The 27733-nt window shown below is 40.1% G+C and overlaps 1 protein-coding gene across 7 annotated transcripts in view; it reads left to right on the forward strand.

The window, feature by feature from the left end:
* The first annotated feature begins 46 nt into the window (after nt 1–46).
* The window catches only part of TTC13 (tetratricopeptide repeat domain 13), a 97299-nt gene continuing 69612 nt past the window's right edge, over nt 47–27733 (forward strand). For 6 of the 7 annotated variants that reach the window (XM_030812701.1, XM_030812699.1, XM_030812700.1 and 3 more), the window contains exons 1-4: nt 47–365; nt 19003–19097; nt 22054–22129; nt 25942–26012. In XM_030812701.1, the coding sequence (XP_030668561.1) occupies nt 89–365; nt 19003–19097; nt 22054–22129; nt 25942–26012 (519 nt within the window). In that variant the 5' untranslated portion in view covers nt 47–88. Of the gene's footprint in view, nt 366–19002; nt 19098–22053; nt 22130–25941; nt 26013–27733 lie in introns of those variants that run through there. The other variant, XM_030812705.1, reaches the window with a different exon arrangement.

Genomic DNA, 27733 nt, shown 5'->3' on the forward strand with positions numbered 1-27733 from the left:
CTTGCCACGGTCCACCTGCCCGCCGTGGGTTAAGGCGGGGAGGCCTGAGAGCCGGCGAAGGGTTGTCGCACATGCGCCTTGAGGGAAGATGGCACCTGCCGGCTGCTGCTGTTGCTGCTGCTGCTGCTTCTGGGGCGGCGCTGTGGCCGCGGCGGGCGCCGCCCGGCGTGTCCTGCTGCTGCTGCTGCTGGGGGTCCTGTCCGCCGGCCCGCGGCCGGGCGCCCTGGCCACCGAGCACTACTCGCCGCTCTCCCTGCTCAAGCAGGAGCTGCAGCACCGGCAGCAGCAGGAGGCCCCGGCGGGCGGCGGCGGCTGCAGCCCGCAGTCCGGGGACTGGGGGGACCAGTACTCTGCCGAGTGCGGCGGTGAGTGGGCGGCGGCGGGCGGCGTCCGAGTCGGCCGGGGCGGCGGGGCGGCGGGGCTGGGGTCCCGGGCCGGGGTACGGGCCGCCCGTGCTTCACGCCTCCGGCTGCGGCGCGCGATCCGCGGGAGCCGGCTCAGCCAGGGGTCCTGTCGGGCAGCTTCCCGCCGCTGCCACCCACGCCGCCGTGCGCCCTCCTGCAGGCGCCTTTGGGCAGGGCGGCGAGTCGAGAAATGAGCTGACAGCGTGCTCCTGGGGCCAGGGCGGCCTCTCCTGAGTCTGAAGCAACTGTTGGAAGGGTGGCGGAGGAGATGGCAGGTGGCCCGGGGCAGCCCTGTTCCCGCCGCCGGCCTCCCGAGGTTGCCGAGGGGGCGAGGGAGGGGCGGGCGGACAAGCAACCAGCCCCGCGGCTTGCGGAGTCCGCCCCCGGAGGGAGACGCCTGGCCCATCTTCGGCCTGGAAATCAGGCTTCCTGACCTCCCGGGTTAATGTCTCGTATAAAACAGTTCCTAAAAATTCGATCTCTGGAATGGAAAAAAAGAGCAAGCCCATCTTATCTGCTCGTTGACATTTTGCTTCCAGTTGTTTAAGATTAACCTGCGATCTGTCAGGTGTCTCCCAGAGGGAAAAAAGGCCCTGCAGGCCTTGAGCCTGTGTGTCAGTGCCGTGTGTGTATTGGAGCTACGCCAGCTCATTCATTAAGAATGGGCGCTATTGGCTTCAGTTTAATAAATCATAGCAGATGCCTCTGGGACAAAATACATGTGTACATTTTTTTGTTTTGAAGTTCTGTCGTGGGTCTTTTTACCCATCAATCCCCTCCCTTTCTCTTTCCCCCTTCTCTATGTGAGTTCCCTTATGGCTTGCTTTGGGAAGGGTCTGGGTCTACCAAACCCACTAGGAAGGAGACGGTTGCTTTTAAGACTTGGCAGCGGGTTTTCTTCGGCTCTGTGTACCTGGGAAAACAATACCTTTTTTTTTTTAGTTGAGATGAGACGTCAAGATTAGCACAATCTGATTTCCTTTTAGCACAATCTGACTTCCTTGAGGAAGTGTTACTCACTGAGAGGTTTGTGACTTTTTTATTTTGCAGTAGGCCTTAGCTGGTAACAGCATAAGTAACACGGCCAGCCTTGCACGGTGGCCGTGTTACTTACCTCTGTCACTTTCTGTATCTCTGAGCAAGTGAATTACCTGTCTTTGTAAAATGCCTCCTCTGTAAGTGGAAAACACTGTTCACCTAATTGTGGGGTTTTATTTTCCTCACGAGGGTGCTGTGAGGGAAATGAGAAGTAGCCGACATATATTGAGTGCTTGCTGTATGCCAGGTGCTGTTATAAGTGCTTTAGGTCTATAAGCCTAGTATATTAGTCTATCAGAAAAACAATAACCACCTCATTAGATGGTGGCTCATTTTCTCAGATGAACAAACTGAAACATAGTGAAATTGTCATCTTCTTGAGATCCCACAGCTGCCAAAGGAGGAACCCATGTAGTTGGGCTCCAGACAAAACCTTTGTCTTAACCATTAAGTGGTTGTAGGTAGGCAAACCACATCCGTAGCATTTACTTGCATATGGTGCATGTTGGGTAAATTTTCCTTCCTCCTTTGCTCATGTGGTGCTCACTGGCTAAAGGTGCCCCAGCGTTGAGACAGTGGAAAGTGTGTATCGATTAATATTATGAAATCTATTGGTATCATTGATGTTGGTGGCTCATTTGATTCTTTGGCATCAGGCTAACCACCAGTATTTAAGAACCCTTGTTCAAGCCAGCTCTGACTTGTATTACGAATTTTCCCTGGAGGATGAACACTGTATCATGAAGCTTTAAACATAATTTATTTAGATGTTTCTACCTTTTTCTCTCTCCCATGTAGTACTTATTTTTTCTAGGTTGGAATTTAAAATGTACTGTTGCAAATGAACGACCTGAGTCTTTCAGATCACCTCCCCTGGCTGTGTGAGTAGCTACCAACAGGTGCTAAAGTGGGGCAGCTGCCGCTGTGGTCACCCAAGAAGTCATTTCCAGAATCAACTACTTGGAGCTCCAGCTGTTTCCCTCAGCTTTCGTGGCTGCAGTATGCGACAAAAGCCAACTCTGTTGTTGTAGGGGCTACTGAAATACTTCTCATTTCTCCCTCTTCGCCCTGGACAACTATGTAGAAGCTGGACCCCATGAAACCTGCCTCATTTCTTCTCTGTCCTAGGATGTGGGGATGAATTCGGGATTTACAACTAACCATGCCATAGCCTGAGGGGCAGCTGATGCTCTGTATCCGGAGACCCATTTGAGCAACATTAGGGTCTAGACAAATGTCAGGATCCAGAACTAGTCAGTTCTTCAGAATCATACAGACTTGGCTTTACTAAGCATTGATCATGCCATCGTCTCTTGCTTGCCTGTCCAGCCACAAACCTGTTCATATCAATCCAGCACATATACTGAGGACAAACACAGCAGCACAACCACTTTTCAGAATCTTTCCCACAGCTTTCAGGTTCAAATGGCTGAGCTGATGCCTGCTTGGGTCTAAATTTAAATCTGCATACCTTCTTGCAAGCAGTATATGTATTCCCTGGAGACAGAACCGCCAGTGATTGTACATACAAGGACAATGGCTGGTGGGAGCCCACCGATACAAAGACAACACACTGGCAATGGCTGGCCCAGCTATGCACACCACCCTCACATGGAATCCAGGTCCCAGGGAACAGCCTAATGCTCAGTGGGCTGAGCCCCACCCAGATCTACTGCAGAAGTGACAGGCATGGATGCGCCTCTGGTGCCATATGTCTCAGCCTGAGCTTCGCATGTTTCCCGATCCCCCCTTAATATTTTCTACTCCACATTTTTACATTTTACCTTTTTGATTTTTTATTTTATTTATTTTTACCTTTTTACTTGAAAAGCATATATAACCACAAACTTGTCTTCTCTCTTTGTTTACTTGTAGAGAAAATAATATTATTTTTAAAAAATGAACACTGTATTGTACATATTTTAAAAATAAAAGTAAATTTCCTGCTGCCAAAGCCCTATCTTTAATTTGTAACTGTTGGAGGAAATGAACCGAAGTATTTTTCCAATTCTTTCCTCACTTTTTTAGTTATATCATCATAAACACTCTGCAATCTTTTTTAATCCTTTTGATACTGAAGTAGGTGCTGTTGTTTTTTCTATTTTTTTAGAGACAGGGTCTTGCTCTGTTGTCCAAGAGGTAGTTCAGCGGTGTTATCATAGCTCACTGCAGCCTCGAATTCCTGGTTTGAAGCCATCCTCCTGCCTCAGCTTTCCAAGTAGCTAGGACCACAGACATGTGTCACCATGCCGAGCTATTTTTTTTTTTTTCTATAGAGACAGGGTCTGGCTATGTTGCCCACGCTGGTCAAACTCCTGGACTCAAGCAGTCCTTCCACCTCAGCCTCCCAAAGTGTTGGGATTACAGACGTGAGCCACCATGCCTGGCCAATGCTGTTTTTAATCCCCATTTTACAAACTGAGTCAGAGAAGTTAAGGTTACACAGTAAAGAGTAGAGCCAGGATTTGAACCTGACCTGACCATTTGTGTGTTACCTTCAGTAATTGTTGCATATTAGTATAATTTCTTACTAATATTAATGATAAAGTCCTATACCTTCAAGCTTTGTTGAAAGTTATATTCTTAAATCACTGTTAGAATTTTGTATTTGACTACAAATACAAGGATGCTTCACTGAACCTAGTATTTTGAACTGCAGGGCTAGAATGGGTCTGTTCTTTCATTGAAAAACTATTTGTATACCTGCTAGATGCTACTTAGTATTCTGGACCCTGGTGATGCAGCACAGCTGACTGAATTCCTAGTGCGGATCCTGTGTCTTGGTGAGGGAAGAAATAAGTACAGTTACATACCATTTAACAACAGGATATGTTTTGAGAAATGTGTCGTTAGGCGATTTCATCATGGCGCAAACATCAAAGAGTGTACTTAAACAGACCTAGATGGAATAGCCCATTACACACCTTGGTTGTATGGTATAGCCTATTGCTCCTAGGCTACAGACCTGTAGCATGTTACTGTACTCAATACTGTAGGCAGTTGTAACATAGTGACAAGTGTTTGTGTATCTAAATATAGAAAATGTACAGTAAAAATACGATATTACCGTCTGATGGGACCATTCTCATAGATAGGTGGTCCATCATTGGCTGAATCATTATGTGGCACATGACTCTGTATAGTAGGGCCCAGTAATACATGCCTTGAAAATAAAGCAGTGTGAGAGGATAAAGAGCAGTGTGCAGGTGCTACTTTAAGAGGTGGCCCAGGATGGCTTCTGGTAAGGAGACATTTGAGCTGAGACTTAGATAGAGTGAGATTTGGAGAGATCTTAGAAATATCTTAATTTAACACTCTATAGATCTGCTAAATTAAGGTCTTGTGAAATTGTAACTTGTTCATTGATTTAAAAATTCAGGTTCTCTTTTTTTTTTTTTTTTTTGAGATGGAGTCTCACCCTGTCACCCAGGCTGGAGTGCAATGGCGTGATCTCGGCTCACTGCAACCTCCACCTCCTGGGTTCAAGCGATTCTCCTGCCTCAGCCTCCCAAGTAGCTGGAATTACAGGCGCCTGCCACCAAGCCTGACTAATTTTTTGTATTTTTAGTAGAGATGGGGTTTCACCATGTTGGCCAGGCTGGTCTCGAACTCCTGACCTCGTGATCCGCCCACCTCGGCCTCCCAAAGTGCTGGGATTACAGGTGTGAGCCACCATGCCTGGGCCCCTCTGCTTTTCTTACCAAAGCTAAACTGCATCTCTTTCAAATCATGTATTAAATTATATCTTTATACTCTTTACAGACAGTATAAGGTATATTTTATGGTTCAAGCATATGCATTTCTAGAAGTTGTTTTAAAAATGCTTTTGTTTTCTCCTCTTGCCTTGAAAATGTAGTAGTAACAAGAACAGTGAGTTTGTGTGAATCTTTTTTTCCAATGCCTTCAGCCTTTTTTCACTGCTCTTGAGTGATGCAGCCCTGTACTTGATGTCTTAATTTTCTTTAGTTTGTTGAAATTAATGAAACTAGAATTGCATTTATTCTATTTTTCCACAGTTCTTTATGGGAAAAGGCATTTAGAGTCTGTCCAGTTTGGGAATTGTGAACTGCCAGAAAAATAAGGAAGTAGCTATGAACCTAGCTCTGTGTTTTTGACAAAATTGGTAATACTGAGATTGTCCACGTATATGGTAGCTTTCTTAATTAAGGAATTGGCCATTTAAATACATGAAGTCAGTCTTTTTGCTCACAGCACATAGATCACTGCTGTGCCTAGAGGTGGTAGAGAATCAGTGGAAGGAAACTTGTGAGAGCTATTTCCTTTTTTGCTCTATGAGGAAGTTAAGAACCACATTTTGTGCTCAGTCATAGCAACTGTGGTAACCATTACTGTGAGTGTATCTGGTCAATCCTTTCATCTCCTGGCCCTGATTTTCTGTGTTTGTCCTCATACATAGTTTCATGGCAGACCTCTTCACATCTTGTTTTTCAAGGCATACCTGAGTAAATTTGCCAGTGCAAAGTCGCTGTGCTCAGAGACTGAGGCACAGAGTGATGAAGAGATTGTGATCTTGCCACATCCTGGCCCCCGTGGCATTGCCAGAGGGTGTTTCCCTTTTGCTCACTGAACAGCATCTTTCAGCAAATCCTCTGTTTTAGAAGTAGCATTTTATAGCATAAGCCCTATGACGATGGCAGCCTATGATTTGCTTTTTCACATATATCTGTTGTCATTAAGAGTTACATCTACCTTTTAAAATATCTACACACTGCTAAACCTGTTCAGCTTCAGGTGATAAGGGTTAATTATTATTTTTTAATCTCTGGGTGGAGGCAAAAGTTGTGTGACTTGGATTTTAGAACCTACTTGGAGCGTGACTGTAGGAAAGTCAAGGCTCTTCAATGTGCACCACTCAATGTACAGACAGCTTAGCTTCACTGCACTCAGTAAATACTTGACTGACTTTTAAACCTTCTTCCTTTCCCAATGAATTGTTTTAAAGAGGTCATTTTGTTTGGGCTAATCTTATCTTGCAGATAGAATGAATACATGATTTATCAAAGTAGCATAATTTTAATACTTTTAACTTTGGGTGAATGCTTTCCAACATTTTCCTTTTCTTATGTTTTGGTTTTACTTTTTTATCTAAATACAACATATATACAGGAAAGTGCATATGTCCTAAGTGTAGATAGCTCAATACATTTTCATAAGCTGAACAACTTATGTAATCAGAAAGAACCGAAATCAATAGCTGTCTGTTTTTAAGATTATCTCATTCCATGCTAACCCTAGTTTCATTTGGGAGATGTTTTGTCTGATTTAGGGTCCAGCACCATGCAGTGGACTTACACTACACATGTGCTGGCATTCTTTCCATAGACTCTCACTTAGGAATCAGTTGGTGCATCTCAGGACCACCTCTACACGAGAAGACCAGTTGTCTTCTCTTGCAACTCTTCCCTGCTGGTGTTTACGATGTTCTCAGTGACTCTGTGTTCCCTTGTCACTAATCTTTTCATGTCAGTGCCTAGCTCTGTTTCAGCATTCCCTGTGGAGTTGGTGTTGTCTGCCAGTATGTGTGGGCTTATGAGAAAGCTTTTAGCTCTTAAAAGTATGTGTCACTTTGAGCATGTGATGCATCTTCAATCTAGTTTATAACCTTGTGCTAAGTAACTGGCCTTTGTGGGGAAGGCCTGTTTTGTTGGTTAAGGCATCCTTCTTCTGTTCTGTTCCATGTAATTTGCTACTGTGCCTTTTTTTCCATCCTGTGCAGTGAATTCCTTTTCTTTTGATTCTTTACATGTATTAATATTTGTATGTGGGTTAAGATACCTTTGATCCGATTACATTCAAGCTTTGTTAAAAAAAAAAAAAACAAACTTCTGTCTCTTTAAGATGGCTTTTGTGGATCCTTAGTTCCTATGGATTAATTATATGTTTACTTTATAATTTAATAATCAGCAGGCAGTCTCTTTTCAGTTTGCTTTACGATAACACATCTCAGGTACTGATGAATATTTCATTTCATTAAATGAAGCATATAAATTCTTCAGAGCATTTTTCCTGTTATTACACTCTAAAAGGAATTTACCACTTGGGACCATATTTCAGGGCCATTGAGCAATGCAGTATACGATGTCAACTGTGGTTGTCTTTTTTTTTTTTTTTTTTTTTTGAGATGGAGTCTTGCTGTGTTGCCCAGGCTGGAGTGCAGTGGTGCAATCTCGGCTCACTACAAGCTCTGTCTCCCGGGTTCACGCCATTCTCCTGCCTCAGCCTCCGGAGTAGCTGGGACTACAGGCGCCCGCCACCACGCCTGGCTAATTTTTTTGTATTTTTAGTAGAGACGGGGTTCCACCATGTTAGCCAGGATGGTCTTGATCTCCTGACCTCGTGATCCGCCTGCCTCGGCCTCCCAAAGTGCTGGCATTACAGGCGTGAGCCACCGCACCTGGCCACCTGTGGTTGTCTTACAAGTGCAGAAATTGATAAAAGCAAAAGGCACTACAAGTTGATACCACATAGCCACCTGGCCTTCAGGTAGTTCTTTCAGCCACAATAATTCTATCTTCTCTTCCCAGGTTTACCCTATACCTGGGGTTAGGATTGTCAATAAATATCTGGCACTCTACTTTTAAGTTGTAGCCCATCCAAGGGAAAAGCCCAGTCATCCTTATTTTCAAGTAGCTCAGTGTGCCGTCTGTTATAACTAGGTGGTCGAGTGATGAGTGCTACCCAGCAGCTGTTGATTTCCTTATAAATTGGCGATGGGTTTGCTGCTTATAAGCTTTCAGTCAGTTTTCTCACACATGTGGATGTGTGAGAAATACATGCTATTGCCAATGCCACCTTCTCTCCTTCCTTGGAGGTGATGACTGTCATCTTATTTGACGAAGAAGCAGTGAGAAAACAACTTCCTTGCTCCCCACCACCCCAGCTACTGGCCTGCCCGCAGATGGACTGGTAGATTTTGCCTTCTGTCCTGTTGTGGTGGATGAGTGCCCGGTGCCTCTGCCTAGTTCAGCTCTCTGTTCACTGGCTCTCATTTCCTCTTGTCTTCTGTCAGCATACAGATGGTCTTAATTAATAAAACTACCATCCTGAAAATACAAGCAACTAAGATGACCACACATCCCTCCAGCCACTGCCCCATCCCTCTGCCTCCTTTTACAGCAGAATTCCTCAAAGGAGATGTTCATATGGACAGCCTCCACCACTCCACTTTCTCTTGGACCTTCTATGGTTAGCTTTTGTCCTCGTCAATGTGCTGAAACTGCTGTCCTTAAGGTCAGTTTTGTGTGAGGTTTAGGAGGAGAGGAAAGAAGTTTCAAGACACTGCTATACCTAAACTGTTCGTTACTAGGACCCAGCATTGGCAGAAGGAGTTGTGACAAATGTACCATGTTCTTCATTGCTGTGGCAAGACCTGGCTGTGCCATGTCTTTGTTTTGTGACTTTAAACATGTTCATTAACATTGAGTTCATTTCCCCGTGTGTACAGTGTGCACAGTGTGCCTTGTACCTACCTTGGAGGATGGAGAATCAAAAGAAATAAGGTTTGTGAAGGCATTTGGAAGCTGGGAAGTACTGTGAAGGCCAAGATAAGCTTAAAGAAAGTAGATAGAAAATTTTAACAAAAAAACACTGCAATTTTAACCTATAAGCCTATACTAACACTTAATAATCCTTTTCTGTGCACAGGGCTTTATACCCTTTATTCTTTACAGTAGCCCTGTGAAGGTATCTGGGGGTGGTTATTTCTATTTTACAGATGAAGGAGCTGAGGCTAAGACTTACTAAAGGACTTGCTCTAAGTCAAACAGCCAGGGAAGCATCTATTCTGGGTTAGTCTGACTCCATAGCCCTGCCCTGAGCCACTGTTACATTGCCTTCAAACTAATTAATTAAGTTTGAAGTCAGAGAAATACCAGAATTAAATATAAGACCTTGTTCTTTGAAAATACTGCTTAAGATTAGACAGTTATCTAGCAAGCCTAATCAAGAAAAATGAGAAGAAACAAGTATTTGGCTTGAGGAATAAGCAAGTATAATAAATATGAAAATCATTACAGTAACTGTGTCCAGCTTTATGGCCCAGATGTAGAACCTTTCAAAGAAATGGATAGTTCTTTTAACAAAAGATAAATTGCTAAGTTGATTCTCCCACTGTCTCTTAAATACTCATCTTCACCAGGTCAACTCTTCTCTTATTAAACGTAAGCTTCTTAAGCTTTCTTTTTCTTTTTTTATTATTTTTTTTAAGATGGAGTCTCGCTTTGTCACCCAGGCTGGAGTGCAGTGGCTCAATCTCACGGCTCACTGCAAGCTCCACCTCCCGAGTTCACGCTATTCTCCTGCCTCAGCCTCTGGAATAGCTAGGGCTACAGGCGCCCGCCACAACACCCGGCTAGGTTTTTGTATTTTTAGTAGAGACGGGGTTTCACCGTGGTCTCGATCTCCTGACCTCGTGATCCGCCCGCCTCGGCCTCCCAAAGTGCTGGGATTACAGGCGTGAGCCACCGCGCCCAGCCCCCTAAGCATTCTTAGAGATTGTACTTACAATCTCGCTTATCATCCACCATAAGTTAATGATTATCAAATCATCACATCCATATCTGTAGCATTTACCTTTCTCTGGGCTTTCTTAACTACATGCTAGAGAGCTTCCAGCGTAATCACTTGACTCAAACCCAACGTTAGCTCTTGACTTCCCTCTAAAACCTCTCTTCCTCTTAAACTCCTTGTTTCCGTTGATGGCACCACTTCTTCCCTCATTGCACAAACTGGAAACCTGTGTCTTTTCCCTCTTTCTGTGCCTAATTCTTCCTCAAGGCCCTCTCCTTTTTACTTGCTGTATCCTTTAGACCGTGACCCTCTATTTGAACCCGATGGCTGCTGCCTCCGTTCAGACTTTGCTCATTTTAACTGGCCATGGCCTCCCACCTGCCCCCTGCTCTACTTGCCCCTTCTCTCCTCAGACACCTGTTAGTGATGTCGCCTCCTGCTTAAACCCATCCTGCCTTCTTAGTTTAATGCTAAGAAGAAAGGGAATAAATGATCTAGATACTGAACTTGAGCTGCGAGAAGAGGTAATAAGGGAAATTAGAAGGCCTAAATACAGCAAAGCTGGTATAAATGAATTAGAAATAGAGCAGCAGTGGAATTGAGAAATAGACCCAAGAGTTGTTTTTTTTAAAAAAAGAATGATTAAGAAGTTCTGGAGGTCTGTTTCACATCAGTGTGCATATACCTAATACTACTGAACCATACAACCTAAAAATGGCTAAGGTGGTTGCTTTTATGTGATGTGTGTTTTTTTTTAACCACAATAAAACAAAAAGGCCCCCCCTACCACCACAGGAAAACAAATTCTTAAGTGATAAAAAAAGAATAAAATAGATAAGCCTGATGAGGCGACTACAGAAAGAGGGAGCAGGTGCGAGTGTCAGTTGTGAATGAGGCATGCAGAGAGCTCTAGAGGCCATGAGAACTTGAGACAACTGTGCAGAAATCTCTGCTAAGACATTAAACTCAAGCAATGAAGAAATGTCCAGAGATGATGTAGAAGAACAAGATAGAATTCTGTGATGCGTTTTCACACAGTTTCTATAGTAATCAGCACTAACTTTACTTGTACGACGTAAGCAAGGAAGAAAACTAATGCTTTTCCTATCCAAGGAAATTTATACTATTTATGTACAGGTGGTTGGGCTGTAATTATTTATTATATTAAGTAGTTATCCTTTAATGTAATCATTTATGATTGTAAAGTAATTAAAGCCATAGTAAGTTAAATATTTTAAGATCAAAGAACAAATTTAACCTCCTGTTCCAAACAACTATAGTTACAACTCTAGCAACTATTTTTCTATTGCAACCTTAGAAGATACATACGTAGTTATAAAAATTTTAAGTAAAATATTAGCAAGCAATTAAAAGAATAATCTACCTAAATCAGAGTTTGTTTTAGAAGTACACAGATGGTTCGACTTGAAAAAATTAAATTAATTTGTTAATAGGCCAAAGAAGAAAAATCATAGAAACATCTTAAATAAATTTCAAAAGGTGCTTGATAAAGGTCAGCAAGCTCTCCTGATTTAAAGTTTCTGGTAAAAAAAAAAAAAAAAAAAAAAAAAAGAATAGGAAAATACTTCTTTTATATGGTGAAGTACATCAGTCTCAACCCATAACTGACACAGAGCAGCTTTCCACTGGATGTTGATAAATGTTAGGTGAAAAAGTTTTCTCATCAAAAGTTGATGAAATCTCAGTTATTAAATGAAATATTAATGTCAGGAATAAGCAGGGGTGCCTGTTAATCACTGGCATCATTGAGCACTTTTTGGAAGTTTCATCTAGTATAATAAGATGCTAAATGAATAAAAATATTTTAAAAGACCTTGATAAAATTACATGCAGATAATACAGTTACCAACTGACTAAATGGAGACATTAATAGGGCTGTAAAGAGTTCAATAATGTGGGCAGATCAAATATTCAGCACTAGGCAGTTAGACAAAGGATTTACCATGTGCTGGTATTTCTGCCTGACTGCTCTCCCAGTGCCGTAGGCTCCCATGGTGAAATCCTTAATTTCCTTCAGGTCCCCGTTCACTTATTCATGGCTAAGAGCACAGACTCCAGAACCAGACTGCCTAGGTTCAGATCCTCCCTCCATTGCTTTGCTAGAGGGTAGCCTCAGGAAGATTACTACAGGTTCCTTGGGCTCATTTTCCTCATCTTTGAAATGGGGATTCGAAGGTTGCCTGTACACGGTAACTATGTGTTAGCTGATGTTATTCACGTCTTCGGGAAACTGACCAGGCCACATCTTCTGACTGTGCTGTCATATGTAGCTCTCACACTGTTGTTGGTTTACGTTTCTTTGTGTTACTTTGATTGCTATCAGTTTTCCCACAGGGAACTATAATCTCTGTGTAGAAGAAGGGTTTCTGGTTTTGCTCAGTAGAGGCTAACACAGTGATGGGAACATAGTAGATGCTTAACAAATATGTATTGAATCAATGGTTATCAAACCAATTTTAAAAATCACATGTAAATCCTATATAAAATTTATGAAGTTTCACAGTTTAATAAAATATTTAAATAAAAAGATCAAATTGTATACAGAATTATTTCTTCTCCTATTAATCTACAATTTTAATGCCATCCTAACACAAATCATAGAGAGATTTTTTTGTTTTGGAACTTAAAAAACTGACAAGTTTATCTGAAGAAAGAATGTTTATACAAATAGCCGAGAAAGTTTTGGAATAAAATTGATAATGGCTTTGCTTTATATTAAAATGTATGTATTGTGAATCAAAATATCACCTCTACCCCATATGTACAATTATTATGTATCAATTTAAAGTAATAAAAACCAAAAAACATTTATTGTGAGGCTACAATAATTGAAATAATGTGATACTGAAATCACAACAAACAGATCGTTATAAGGGATTAGAAAGTGTGGAAACAAAAGTTTCTTATAGAAAACTAAAAATTTATTTTAAAAATATTAAATGAAAAGTGATATATAATCCTACCAAGTTTAAGTAATTAGGAGAAAATGTAAGTCAGGTGCAGTGATTCGTGCCTGTAATCCCAGTACTTTGGGAGGTTGAGGTGAGAGGATTGCTTGAGCCCAGGTGTTCGAGACCATTCTGGGCAACACAGTGGGACCCTGTCTCCACAAAAAATAAAAATGAAAAATTAGCCAGTTGTGGTGGTGCACGCCTGTGTTCCCAGCTACTAGGGATGCTGAGGTCAATGCTGCAGTTAGCCGAGATCGTGCCACCGCACTCTAGCCTGGGTGTCAGAGTGAGACCCTGTCTCAAAAAAAGGAAAATAAAATTTAGTCAAATGGGAAAACGTTTACATTATATTACTAAGTTAAGAGGACAGGTTATTAAGCAATGTATCTCATTCCATTCTTATATTATCCTAATGATAATAGTGGTAGGTAACTTTTTTTTTTGAGCTGTTTCTATGTATCAGAAACTGTACCGCATGCTTTTCATATATTTCCTTATTTAAATATTATAACCACCCTGAGAAGTTGATACTATTATTGACCCTATTTTGCAAATGAAACTGAAGATCACAGTGGCTGAGAGCCAGGAAGTAGTGGCAGAGAGTAGGAATTCAAATCCAGGCTGTCTGATTTCAGAATTACCACTTTTTATTACGTATACCAAAGTTTTCAGTGGTTCTCAATGAATGATGCTATTCTAAATGATTTTTATTTATGTTCTGCAATTTTCTGTATATTTCATATTTTCTATAATGAACATAAACATGAAATATTACTGTAATTTTTAAAAATGTAAATATCCATGCAGAGATTGGACAAGCATTTGTTAGAGCTGTTGCTGAAGTTGGACCTAAATCTTTAAAAAAAATTTTTAACTTTATAAAATTTTTATGGGTACATAGATATTAGTTGTATATATTTATGGAGTATATGAGATGTTTTGATACCGGCATGTAATGTGAAGTAAGCACATCATGAAGAATGGGGAGGTATGCATCCCCTCAAGCATTTATCTTTTGAGTTACAAACCAATTACATTCTTTAAGTTATTTTAAAATATACAATTAAGTTGTTATTGACTATAGTCACCCTTTTGTGCTATCAAATAGTAGGTCTTATTCATTCTTTCTGAGGGTTTTTGTACCCATTAACCATCCCCACCTTCCCCTCATTCCCCTACTATACTTCCCAGCCTTTGATAACTATCCTTCCACTCTCTATGTCCATGAGTTCAATTGATTTGATTTTTAGATCCCACAAATAAGTGAGAACATGCAGTTTGTCTTTCTGTGCTTGGAGTATTTCACTTAACATACTGATCTCCCGTTCCATATATGTTGTAGCAAATGACTAGATCTCATTATTTTTTGTTTTTTGTTTTTTTTTTAAGACGGAGTGTCTTGCTCTTGTTGCCTAGGCTGGCGTGCAATGGCATGATTTTGGCTCACGGCAACCCCTGCCTCTTGGGTTTAAGCGATTCTCCTGCCTCAGCCTCCTGAGTAGCTGGGATTACAGGCGTCTGCCACCACGCCCAGCTAATTTTTGTATTTTTAGTGAAGACAGGGTTTCACCATGTTGGCCAGGCTGGTCTCGAACTCCTGACCTTAGGTGATCCACCCACCTCGGCCTCCCAAAGTGCTGGGATTACAGGCTGATCTCATTGTTTTTTTATGGCTGAATAGTACTCCACATTTTCTATCCATTCATCTGTTGATAAATACTTAGGTTGCTAACATATCTTAGCTATTGTAAACAGTGCTGCAGCAAATATAGGATTGCAGATATCTCTTCCATATACTGATTTCCTGTCTTTTGAGTATGTACCCAGCAGTGGGATTACTGGATCATATGGTAGCTCAATTTTTAGTTTTTTGAGGAACCTCCAAACTGTTCTGTATCGTAGTTCTGCTAATTTACATTCCCACTGCAGTGTACAAGGGTTCCCCTTTCTCCATATCCTCACCAGCATTTGTTATTGCCTGTCTTTTGCATATACACCATTTTAACTGGGGTGAGATGATAGCTCATTGTAGTTTTGATTTGCACTTTTTGATGATCAGTGATGTTGAGCACCTTTTCATGTGCCTGTTTGCCTTTTGTATGTCTTCTTTTAAGAAATGTCTATTCAAATCTTTCCCCATTTTTTGGTTGGATTATCAGATTTTTTTCCAATAGAGTTGTTTGTGCTCCTTATATATTCTGGTTACTAATCGCTTGTCAGAGGGGTAGTTTGCAAATATTTTATCTGATTCTGTGGGTTGTCTCTTCACTTTGTTGCTTGTGTCTTTTGCTGTGGGGAAGCTTTTTAACTTGACATGATCCCATTTGTCCTTGTTTGCTTTGGTTGCCTGTGTTTGTGGGTGTTACTCAAGAGATCTTTGCCCAGATGAATATCATGGAGAGCTTCCCCAATGTTTTCTTGTAGTAGTTTCGTAGTTTGAGTTCTTGGATTTAAGTCTTTAATCCATTTAGATTTCATTTTATATATGGTGAGAGATAGGAGTCTAGTTTCATTCTTTTGCATATGGATATTCAGTTTTCCCAGCACCAATTATTGAAGAGACTGCCTTCCCCAGTGTGTATTCTTGGCACCTTTGTCAAAAATGAGTTCACTGTAGGCGTGTGGATTTGTTTCTGGGTTCTCTATTTTGTTCCATTAGTCTGTGTGTCTGTTTTTATGCCAGTACCATGCTGTTTTGGTTACTATAGCTGGATTTAAATAATCTTAAAGATTTCCTTTAAAAGCAAGTGTAGAAACAGACCCTAATGTCTATAATGTATTATAAAGGTGGCATTCAAATTGATAATTTAACAAGCGTTGCTGGGACAACTGGCTAACCATTTGGAAAATAGATAATTAGGAATTTTTTTCAATATCTTATGCAAGGATAGGTTTAGATAACTTAAAAATGAGCAAAGGATATTAGTGGTTTACAAAACTGGAGATACAAATGGCCAATAAACCAAAAGTTTAACTTTATTAGTGCTATGTTCAGATTGGGAAAGATTAAAAAGAATGTCAGTACTCTGGAGGGAAATGGACCTTCTCAAACTTCTAGTGGGAGTGAAATTGTTATTATATGCTAGGAAGGAAATTGGGGCAATATATATGAAAAATATTAAACTTGTGCACACCCTTTGACTTGGCAGTTTTATTTGTTGGAATCTATCGTAAGTGGGTACATTTTCAAAAATGTAGGTCAAGAATACTTACTGAAATACCGTTCATATTAAGAAAAAAGTAGGGACATCCTAAGTATCCAATGATAAAAGTATGGTTAAGTGCAGCCTTTTAAAATTATGTAGGTGTATATTTATTGAAACTGAAATGGATTCCACAAAGGAGAGGGATTGTTAGAATAAGGCCAGGTATACACATTGCTTAGCACAGTGCCTGGCATATAGTAAGTTCTCAAATCTTAGCTTAGAAAAGGCAGGAGAAACAGGTTATAAATGTGTGTTTCCAAAATATCTTTCATCGAGTCATTATTCTCTAACCATCTGCCAAGAACCATTACTATCTTCATTCTTTTGGGACTAAAGCCTTTCTCTGGGGTTCAGATCAGACTTTCTGCAGTCTGACTCCTCAGCTTCCAAACTCATACTTTTTCTTTTCCAACACAAACTTCCTGCTTCAGCCAGGGAGTAGGAGTCTCCTCGCTGCCCTTTGCATTTCCTTGCCTTTGTATCTTTGCATATACCACTCATCATCCTGTCCGGAATACCCCTTCCCTTTCTCTGCCCCAGTCTAAATCCATCCATTCTTTCTTTATTTATTTATTTAGAGACAGGGTCTTACTCTGTCATCCAGACTGGAGTGCAGTGGTATGATCATGGTTCACTGCAGCTTCGACCTCTTGGACTCAGGTGATCTTCCCACCTTAGCCTCTGGGTAGCTGGGACTACAGGCATGTACTACCACACCCAGCTAATTTTTTCTTTTGTAGAGATGGTGTTTTGCCATGATGCCCAGGTTGGTCTCAAACTCCTGGGCTCAAGGGATTGGCCTGCCTCAGCCTCCCAAAGTGCTGGGATTGCAGGCGTGAGTCACCGCACCCAGCCTCCATCCATTCTTTTTAACCCTGCTTATGCCTTGTGAAATTTAACATTGCAGCTTTAGTAATCGTTCACCACCCCAGGGCTTCTTCGCCATATCATGTCTTGTTTCTTATTGTTAAGACGTACAACACGTGAGAATTTAGCTAAATTATACATTCTTTGAGGATACAGACTGATTTTGATATTATAATTTATTCTCTCCCTCAGATGGTTATTTGAACATAATTTAATGCTCTTTAATGACTGCCGAATTAGAACATATCTTTTTTTGCAATAATCTATCAAGGTGAGATGTTTTAATATAAAATTAACCATTTTAGAGCAAACACTTCAGTGGCATTCACCATGTGCAACCACCCCAAGTTGTTTTCAACACTCCAAAATAAAACCTCTTACCCATTAAGCAGTTTCTCCCTATTCCCTCCTTCCCCTATCCCCGGCAATCACCAATCTGCATTCTGTCTCTATGGATTCACCTATTCTGGACATTTCATATAGATGGAGTCATATGATAAGTGACCCTTTGTGTCTGGCTTCTTCCATTTACCATAATGTTTTGGAAGTTCTTCCATGTTGCAGTGTGTACCAGTAGTTCGTTTTTTTATGGTTGAATAGTATTCTACTCTGTATACACCACATTTGTTTATTCATTCATCTGTTGATGGACACTTGAACCGTTTCTCCCTTTTGGCTACTGTGATTAGGGCTACTATGAACATGTATATACAATATTTGTTTGAGTCCCTTTTCAATTTTGGGGGTATATACCTAGGAGAAGAATTGCTGCATCATATGGAAATTCTGATTCACTTTTTAAGGAACTGTTTTCCATAACTGGTGTACCATTTTACATTCCCACCAGCGGTGCACAAGGGTTCCAATTTTTCTACATTCTTGCTACCACTTGTTATTTTCTGCTTTTTGGTTATAGCCATCCTAGTGTGTGTGTGTGTGAAGAGGTACCTTATTGTGGTTTGATTTACATTTCCCTAAGTAGTAATTAGTAATGACGTTGAGCAACTTTTCATGTGCTCAATGGCCTATACAGGTCCTTTGCCTGTTTTTAAAATTGTGTTGTCTTAGTTGGGTTGTAAGAGTTATTTATATATTTTGCATACTGGACTCTTGGTGTGTATGGTTTTTTTTGAGTCAGAGTTTTGCTTTTGTTGCCCAGGCTGGAGTTCAAGCGATTCTCCTGCCTCAGCTTCCCAAGTAGCTGGGATTACAGGCACCTGCCACCACACCTGGCTAATTTTTGTATTTTAGTAGACACAGGGTTTCGCCATGTTGGCCAGGCTGGTCTCGAACTCCTGACCTTAGGTGATCCGCCCACCTTGACCTCCCAAAGTGCTGGGATTACAGGTGTGAGCCACCAAGCCTGGCCTATCTTTTAACATTTAAGTCTCCCTGGTTTGGTTTATTCTCTCTTTTGTGATTTTTTTTTTTTTAATCTATGGTAAATGCTGCCCCATAGATGTTCAACTGAAAGATCTCAACAACAATATTCCACGTGTCCTGAGACAAGCATTGTACTAGTACTCTTTCTGCCCTGTTGCCTTTAGATAAGTTACAACCTATTTTAACCTCATTTAACCATCCAGGAAGCTCACTGGCTTTGCTCATTTGAGAATGGTGGTGAGGACCATCACTAATGGTTGTGCAAGATACTTGCAAACTGTAAAACATTACCCAATTATAAAGGTAGGATACAGGTTGCTACTTCTATTTTTTGTTTTCTAGAGACAGGATCTCACTGTTTGAGACCCAGGCTGGTTGGTTTGCTGTTGCCCAGGCTGGTCTTGAACTCCTTGCCTCAAGCGAGCCTCCTGAGTTGCTGGGATTACAGGTGTGAGGCACTGTGCCCAGCTGGTTGCCACTTTTAGTGTTGTTCACACCTGTTCTTATTTTGGTTCTGTGGAGTCTAAAAATTCTAATTCATAGTTAAGCACCTAAGAGCATAAATTAAGGTGTAGAGAATAACAAAGAATGCTTGCCTTTCAGAGTCATCCTTTTTGAACTTCCATGACTCAGACTGCGAACCCAAGGGATCATCACCCTGTGACTCCTTGCTTTCCCTCAACACTGAAAAGATTCTGGTATGTATCTTCTCTCTGTGTTCTGTTTTTGTAACCCGAAGCCCAGTGATACTAGTTCCAAAAAGTGGAAGTCGCCTCTGTCAACTAGAAGTTGGGCCTCGTTGAGTCTACATGCATAGGATAAAGATAGGTCGTCTGGTATTTTGTCACATTGAATTATGACTTATGAATTGGATGGTTGATTATTCTGGACATAGAACTTTTAATTTGCAAGTGTCAAGAAATAAAGGGGACATTATAGTTAAACCTTATTTCTAGCAGCCTTGTGTATTTGGAGGTATAGTAGACTCTTATTTTTCCAACCTTTGCATATGTGGGTATCTTTTGTATCTCTGTTTTCTATCAGTACCAACTAAACTATACAGTGGACCTCTCCATTTCAGGGGTGAATACTTGACGGTAGGTAATGTTTGCGTCTGCCTATCCATGTTAGTGCATCTCCTCCTCCAGCCTGGCTTCCTCAAGGGGGATGGGTCTTCTTTTTGTTCACACTGAACTCTATGAAGCTGATTGTTCTTTCTGTGTCCAAGTTTAATATAGTTTTTCTCCAGGCCTTTTCCTTCAACATCTACATAGATATTATTTGCATCTTTGGTTTAAAATTTCCTTTTAAGATACCCTTTTTTTTTTTTCAAACAAAGCCTTGCCTTTTCATGTCAGAACTACTGAGAATGGATTGAAACTGCAAACTAGAGAATGATTGTCTGCTTTTACCTAACTCGCTGCATAGTAATCAACTTGATATAGGGAAAACTCTTGAATTAGACTTGCCCAAAACCAGAAGGGGCTATCTTGTAAAGCAGTGAGTTGGTCATCTTTGAAAGTGTTTAAGTAGAAGTTGGATAATCCCATCTTGTATAGGCAGTTAGATTCTTAGAGTTATGAAAGTCTTCTTACTGAGAGTAGTTAAAATATTTTCTACTAGTTGCATTTCCAGTTTAAGCTAGCGCTAGCTAGTGACTTATGGGAGAAAGCTCATTAGTCTTGGCCTTTCCTTTTCCTGAGGTTGAAATATGGGACTTAGACTATTCATTTATTGATCCATTCTCCAGATATTTATTTTGCACCTATTATGTGCCAGGCATTGCACTAGGTGATTATTAGGAATACAGCAATAAGCCAGATAGTGTTGGTCTCTGCATTATGTACCAGGCATTGTGCTAGGTGAGTATTAGGAATACAGCAGCAAGCCAGATGGCGTTGGTCTCTGCCCCATGACTTCTATAGTCATCAACCAAATCATTATGCAAATAAACATAAAAGTGTGATTGTACACATCATATGAAGGAATAGCAAAGGGTCAACATAAACTCCTTTTATTTAGGGGTATCAGGCAATACAGCTTTCAGGAACTGCAGTGTAAGCAGGGATGAGAAAGTTGGATTGAAATTAGTCTACTAGTGATGTTGAGCTGTGTTCAAACTTACTTGAGCATAGCTTCTCAACTCTGTCCAGAGGAGATACTATAGATGCAGTATTAGAAATAGGAAAGGGTCTTTTTCATCAAGAATTTGATTTGTTGTTTGGCTGGGCGCAGTGGCTCACGCCTGTAATCTCAGCACTTTGGGAGGCCAAGGCGGGTGGATCACCTAAGGTCGGGAGTTCAAGATGAGCCTGACCAACATGGAGAAACCCTGTCTCTACTAAAAAATACAAAATTAGCAGGGGTGGTGGCGCATGCCTGTAATCCCAGCTACTTGGGAGGCTGAGGCAGGAGAATCGCTTGAACCCGGGAGGCGGAGGTTGCGGTGAGCCGAGATCGTGCCATTGCACTCAAGCCTGGGCAAAAAGAGCAAAACTTTGTCTAAAAAAAAAAAAAAAAAAAGAATTTGATTTGTTTGTACTGTACTTCTCCTGCCCACTTTCTAGTGAATACGAACAACTTCAAATATATTCTTCAGTGCACTCTTGAGGTTGCTTAGTACATGATTTCTTCTTTTTGTAGAATTTCATTTCTGTCCTCATCCCCATATCTTTTTGCAGAAAGGCTTGGCAAATGGTAGACTCTCCTCAAATATGAAATAAAGCAATATTTACAGACTCTTTTTCTTGCCTCTAAGTAATTTACTTGCTTTTTTTTTCCAGCTTCACTGAGGTGTAATTGACAAAAAAAAATTATATATTTACAGTATGCAATGTGATTTTATATACATATATATTGTGAAATGGTTGCCACAATCAAGCCATCTAAGCAATTATTTATTTATTTTTGAGACAGAGTCTCACCGTTTTGCCCAGGCTGGGGGTACAGTGGCACAATCAGGGCTCCCTGCAGCCTCGACCTCCCAGGCTCAAGCCATCCTCCTGCCTCAGCCCCGACCAAGTAGCTGGAGATATTGGTGTACATCACCATGTCCAGCTAATTTTTTTGAACTTCAGTAGAGACGAAGTCTCACTGTGTTGCCCAGGCTGATCTCGAAATTCCGGAGCTCAAGTGATCTTCCTGCCTTGGTCTCCCAAAGTGCTGGAATTAAAGGTGTGAGCCACTATGCCCCGTCTATCTAAGCAATTTATTAAGGAGAAAAATCTTTTGCATCTGTGAACTTGTCTGTAAACATTTGACAAAGAGGAAGTACTCAGGTTCTGGTCACACCCAGCTGTATATCATCAGTAACACCCTTACGCATTGTTAAATCTGCCCACTCTGGACTACAGGCGCCCATTTTTTTGTATTTTTGAAGTTCCTTTTACCCAGGTTCCCAATGTGGTTGGGAACGCCTCTCCCAGGCTTGGCCATGATAGCAAAACTAGAAGGAGCTAAGAGTTTCCCTCTCGTCATCAAGGTTCTACTGAAAGCCATAAAGTGTAAAACATTCCCACAATAGTGGCATTTTCTTGCTTCCACTTAAATGTAGCCTTAATTTTAATTTTTTAAAATACAGATTTAAATACAAGTTTCCCTTCATTTGTGATAAGCTAAAATGCATGTTTTTTTTTTTTTTTTTTTTTTCCCCAGAGCCAGGCCAAGTCTATTGCAGAACAGAAGAGATTCCCGTTTGCCACTGATAATGACAGCACAAATGAAGAGTTAGGTAAGACTTGAATCTGGTAATATTCCTGTAATATCTGCCTCAAATTTTTGGTTAGATGCATAGCAGGAAGACAGGATGGTAAGGAATAGAGAGACTGGCTTTGTCAATTTGAGCTGTTTGATCTTGCATGGAGCATTCAGCCCTTGTGATGTTCCATTTATTATATGTCGAAAAAAAAGGTTTGGATGAAATAATCCATTCCAGCTCTCCATTTCTATGGAAATTAATAATTATGGTAATGAGCTCTCATGAGCTGTTCCGATTCGGTAAAAGGTTATTTGTGTGCTGTCATCAGATGTGAGCAATGAAGAAGTGAAAGCAGAATAGAATCTCAGACTACCTACTTTTCTGTATAGTGAAATAGCTATCTTTAAGTTATTTTACTCATGAGGCTAGTCAGTTATTTTTGGGTCTAAGAATGTGGGTATAGAAAAGTTGAATTTATTCATATCTGCACGAGTCACATAGTTTGGTGTGTTCATTGCATGTTTTAAAACAGGCTGGTTTTGTCAGTTTCAGATATGCACTGGGCATGTTTCCCTCACTGTCTAGTGAGTTTACATTTGAAGAAGTGGAGACAAAATTGAATACAGGGCTGAGCAGTTCAACTGGGCAAACTATTGAAGCACATGTTCTCACATGGGGCCCAGTCGCCCAAAGCACCTGCAGGAATTCTTCTCTACCTAATGTATGCATAATTATTTTATCCTTACCATGGCCATACATGTTTGATATTAAGAATAAGTACTCCTTATACTGGCTTCTTTCCTGTTAGTGCAGGGTCTTGCTCTGTGGCCCAGGCTGGTGTGTAGTGGCGCAATCATAGCTCACTACAGCCTTAAACTGGGCTTGAATGATCTTCTTGCCTCGGACTCCTGAGTAGGTAGGATTACAGGTACACACCACTGTGCCTGGCTAATTTTTTTTTAAATTTTTTTGTAGAGACTAGGACTCACCATGTTGCCCAGGCTGGTATCAAACTCTTGGGCTCTAGGGATCCTCCTGCCTTGGCCTCCCAGAGTGCTATTTTGAAAATGCTAATTACTTTATGGTGATATTCTTTGAGGAGGCTTTGAGGACCGCCCTTTAAGGCATCAGATCTGGTCTTTTCTGAAGTCCTTGGATTCTACTTAGAGTAGTATTTATTTACTGAATAATGAGTTCAGAGCCTGATATGTGCCAGGTCTGTTTTGTTCTCCAAGAATAATCCTAGTAGACCCTGGGGTAGTGTAGGCCCTGAGCTGGCCTACGATCTTTTGTACCCAATATTTTTTCTTGAAAAAATGACATCTGTGAACATATACATTGCTTGGAGATGCGGGGTTGCTGGTGAGTAGAGATTTGTGAGAGAAGTCCAGTTATACCCGCTTTTCCTTTATGTCTTTAGACTCCTACAACAAAATTTAGATCCTAATAGTTATTTGTATTTGCACAAGATTTGGATTATGATTATACTTTTATTAATAGATACTTCTGTGTTTTGTTCGCAAAATGTTGAGCTTTAGGTGGAGGGATTTGAAAACTGCATTTGATTTTAAGTGGAATTCAATCGCTTAGATGTGGACAGCCATCTAAATATGTTCCTAAAGTACAAAATTTATCTCTAAAAATCATATTTGTTTTTATGGCTCATTGATTGATTTGTTCATTCAACAGATATTTACTGATTGTGGGATAATAAATAGGAAATAAAAATTTAGATTTGAAAGGAATCTTTAAGAAAATTTTCTACAGGCTTATTAAGCAAGACCCAGACAGTTACGAGAAGTGACTGAGGTCCCCATGATCACACAGCTGGTGAGTGACAGAGCCAGAATCCGAGCTCAGATCTTGGCTTTCTGATCAATCGTCATCTTCCTGCATTCAAAAAAGTACAAGTTTTTGTTTTTATCCGTGTTCATCTGACCATTAAGGAATTTCAGCCACTTGGCCATCCCTCCAGTGCATAATGGTTTGGGAACTGCCTTGAATTTTCTCAGCGTACCGGGCTGCCTGGGAGGTTAGGCTCCAGAGCCAGGCAGCTTGCTGCCTTCCTCTCACTCACTGCTTATGGTCCTTGGACAGCTTGTTTAACCACTTTCTGCTTTATTTCCTTGTCTGCAAAATGGGGTTAATAATTGTACCTACCTCATTGCAGTGGAGGAGCAAATGAGTTAATACTGGTAAAGGATATTACTGTGCCTGGCACATATTAAGAATGCAATGCCTGTAGCCACTGTGATTCTTGCTGCTGTTTTTACTACTAATATTACTGCCCCCACCACCCCCCACCAAAACTAAAGGTATCCTCTCGTTACCTGGAGGTTAGCTAACTGAATGGTATCCATTGTCAGCATTCTGAACATGAATTTGGGCTTAATTTATCTTTTCAAAGAAAGTAGGGCAAAAGGGCTCTCTTTTTATTTTGGAGAATGCCCCCAGAAGTGCTTCTATTATTATGGTGTTCAATTTGAACTTTATTTTATTGATTTATGAATATATTTTAAACTCTTTCTGCATTTCATTTCTGTTTCTGCTTTAATTTTTTACTCCTTTTTTTTTTTTTTTTTTGAGACGGAGTCTCACTCTGTCGCCCAGGCTGGAGTGCAGTGGCGCCATCTCGGCTCACTGCAAGCTCCGCCTCTAGGGTTCACGCCATTCTCCTGCCTCAGCCTCCCGAGTAGCTGGGACTACAGGCGCCCACCACCACGCCCAGCTAATTTTTTTTTTTTGTATTTTTGGTAAAGACGGAGTTTCATCGTGATAGCCAGGATGGTCTTGATCTCCTGACCTTGTGATCCGCCTGCCTCGGCCTCCCAAAGTGCTGGGATTACAGGTGTGAGCCACCATGCCTGGCCTATTTTTACTACTTTTAACTGTCAGGAAATATAAGCTCTTAATGACAGTAAAAGTTTTCGTTGCCCATCTTCTTGAACACCTATTAGGTCCTAAAGGGTATTGCAGTAAAGCTTTACAGAAAAGCTTTTTTGCAAATAAGTGTTATCGAAATAGTTACGTTGAGTGAGGAATAAAATGTTTTTCAGGGATTTTGGCGGGGCTAAAGGTTAAGCAGTCAGGGCAAATTTTATAGATGGTAATGTAATCTAGCATATTCAAACATTGTTTTTTGGATGGGTGGCAGAATTTAGTCAGAATATTGCTGTGTTTTCAGATTGTCCTGGCTCTAATTTCAAAATACCACTCTCCTAAACAATGTAATACAAAATGATTCATCTTTAGTGTATATTTTGAGTAGCATTTTGACTATATTTTGAACGGAATAAGTAGGAAAAAAACTGTCATTGCGTTATAGTGGTTTGTATTATCCCCAGTTAAGCATTATGTTAATACATTTGAGTCCCTGTTTTTGTTCTTGTTAGGTAATTGGCGGTAAATTCGGCACTCTCAGGAATTGAGATTTGTGATGCTATTTGGGTATTTCTCATAACATTCACAGTAAAAATCACATTGCCATGTTATGTGGACATTATTTAGGCTTATTACTAGCTTTTGTGATAGCTAGGAGACATCACAAAGGTTATTTGGGATTTGAAAATGAATGATGGCCTTAGAAAAAGATCAGTATCTCTTATAGGCAGATATTTCATAGATGACTTTAACAGTTTAAATCTAGATGGAATTAGGCGGCTGATTAGCAAGTGCGGAGTGGTGAAAGTAGAAGAATTCAATGACACCTTATTAACTTCTAGGTTTTCTTTGACTGCTTCCAGTGCTTGGAGCTGCCTTTGGAGATTTACCAAAGAATTTAGTTATTGATTCTAGTTTGAGCTACTTTATTCTTTCCTTTAATATTTTTGTATTTTGTTTCATAGCTATTGCTTATGTCTTGATTGGCAGTGGTCTGTATGATGAAGCAATACGGCATTTTTCAACAATGCTTCAGGTAAATTTTCTTTTTATTTATGTAATTTTGAGTTTATAGTCATGACAAAAATATGCACTGATGCACAGCTGAAGTGCTGTAATGCGACATGTTTTTAAATTATACAAGAAAGCGAAAGAAATTGATATGGACTGAGCACTTTCTTGCTGCCAGGCCTTGTGACATGCTTTCATTTAATCTTTTAAATGAAAGATTTTAAATAAAACTTCATTTTAAATGAGAAAAGGGAATCTAATCAGGTTAAGCAATTTACTCATAGTCTCCCGACCATCAAGTTGCAGAGATGGGATTCAAATGCATGCTTTAAAAAAACATTAGTTTCAGTTCACTTTCCTCTCTACCACAATATCTCCCATGAGCTACGGACACTGGAAATTCTTGAAATTCCAACTTATTTTCACACAGGAGTTGATCTTCATGATTAACTTAATTTCTACTCATAGATATGTTTCTCTCCTTAAAGTATAATTATGAGACTCCTCAGTGAAGTATTGGGTCTTTACTGATTGGTGGCTGCGCTAAAGTATAGTTAAGATAAAGCATGCAAGCACTACATGTGTAAGAGCCCAGCATCATTGGCCTTATATCTTGCATCATTATTTAACTGTATGCACTGTTGGTGCCTAACCATTTATTGATTGTTGATGTGTCTTTCCAGTGAAGAAGACATGGATTTTAGAGCTAGAGATGCCTTAATTCTAATCCACTTTGCTTCTTGCTACCAAGTTATTTAAACTACCTCCAAAAAAATTCTTTTTTGGTTTAAATGAAATGTCCTATTAAAGTACTTAGTACCCAGTGCCTGGCACATAGTAAGTGCTTAGTAAATTTTGGCTAGTCAAAGTACCATTCTGGTATATTCATCTGTGTTAACCATAGCAAGTGCCAACAAATACCTTCCAGTCTAGCAGGCAGACTTAATTTAAATGATTCATTTTGAAATTTTAGCTCTGCTTTTGTTTTCTCTTTAAAAATAAGGTTAATTATATTGATAATATCTTCATTCTCAAACAATTGATGAGATATTTGTAGTTATTACTTTGAGGTCTTTGGATCCAAGGAGTGGTATATTTGGGTGGTCATGTGGAACACTATTCTTCAGTGGAATTTAAAGTACAAAGGGTAGATTATGAATAGTTTTAAAAATCACCTTTCTGTTAAGTATTGGCAATGTTATAAAAGGTAATCAAACACTTTTACACAGTTAACACTTGACCCTGATTTGAAAGGGAGGTTTTGATACATTTATAGGAGCAAATATCAGTTAATTTAAGGCAACCAGCCTGGAGTGTAGAATCCAGCAGAAAGTAGGAATTTGCAGATGTATTATTTTATTCAACTTTTTGAAAATGCTATTACCATTGTGGTTGAAGACAATATAATACTCTTAAAGAAAATATTTTAAATAATAAAAAATTTCCGAATTCTGCCACTTTAACATTGTTTAAATTTTTTATTTATGCCTTTTCAAAGTATGCATTTGTTTTATAATCTGAATATATGTACTGTTTTATATTACTTTTTCACTTAATTCTATGCTGTAAATGTTTTTCAGTATTTTTCTACAATCTTATTTTTAATGGCTCTATAATATGCCTTTGTCCATTTATAGTTGTAAGACATTTCTCTTGCAATTGTGTTCAGAAAGTATATTAGCATTTTTCTCTTTGTGCAAAGAAGATAATGTATTGAAATGTGATATTGCATTTCATCTGATACAA

Source organism: Nomascus leucogenys, chromosome 5 (assembly GCF_006542625.1).
Source record: "Nomascus leucogenys isolate Asia chromosome 5, Asia_NLE_v1, whole genome shotgun sequence".
Taxonomy (NCBI): Eukaryota; Metazoa; Chordata; class Mammalia; order Primates; family Hylobatidae; genus Nomascus; species Nomascus leucogenys.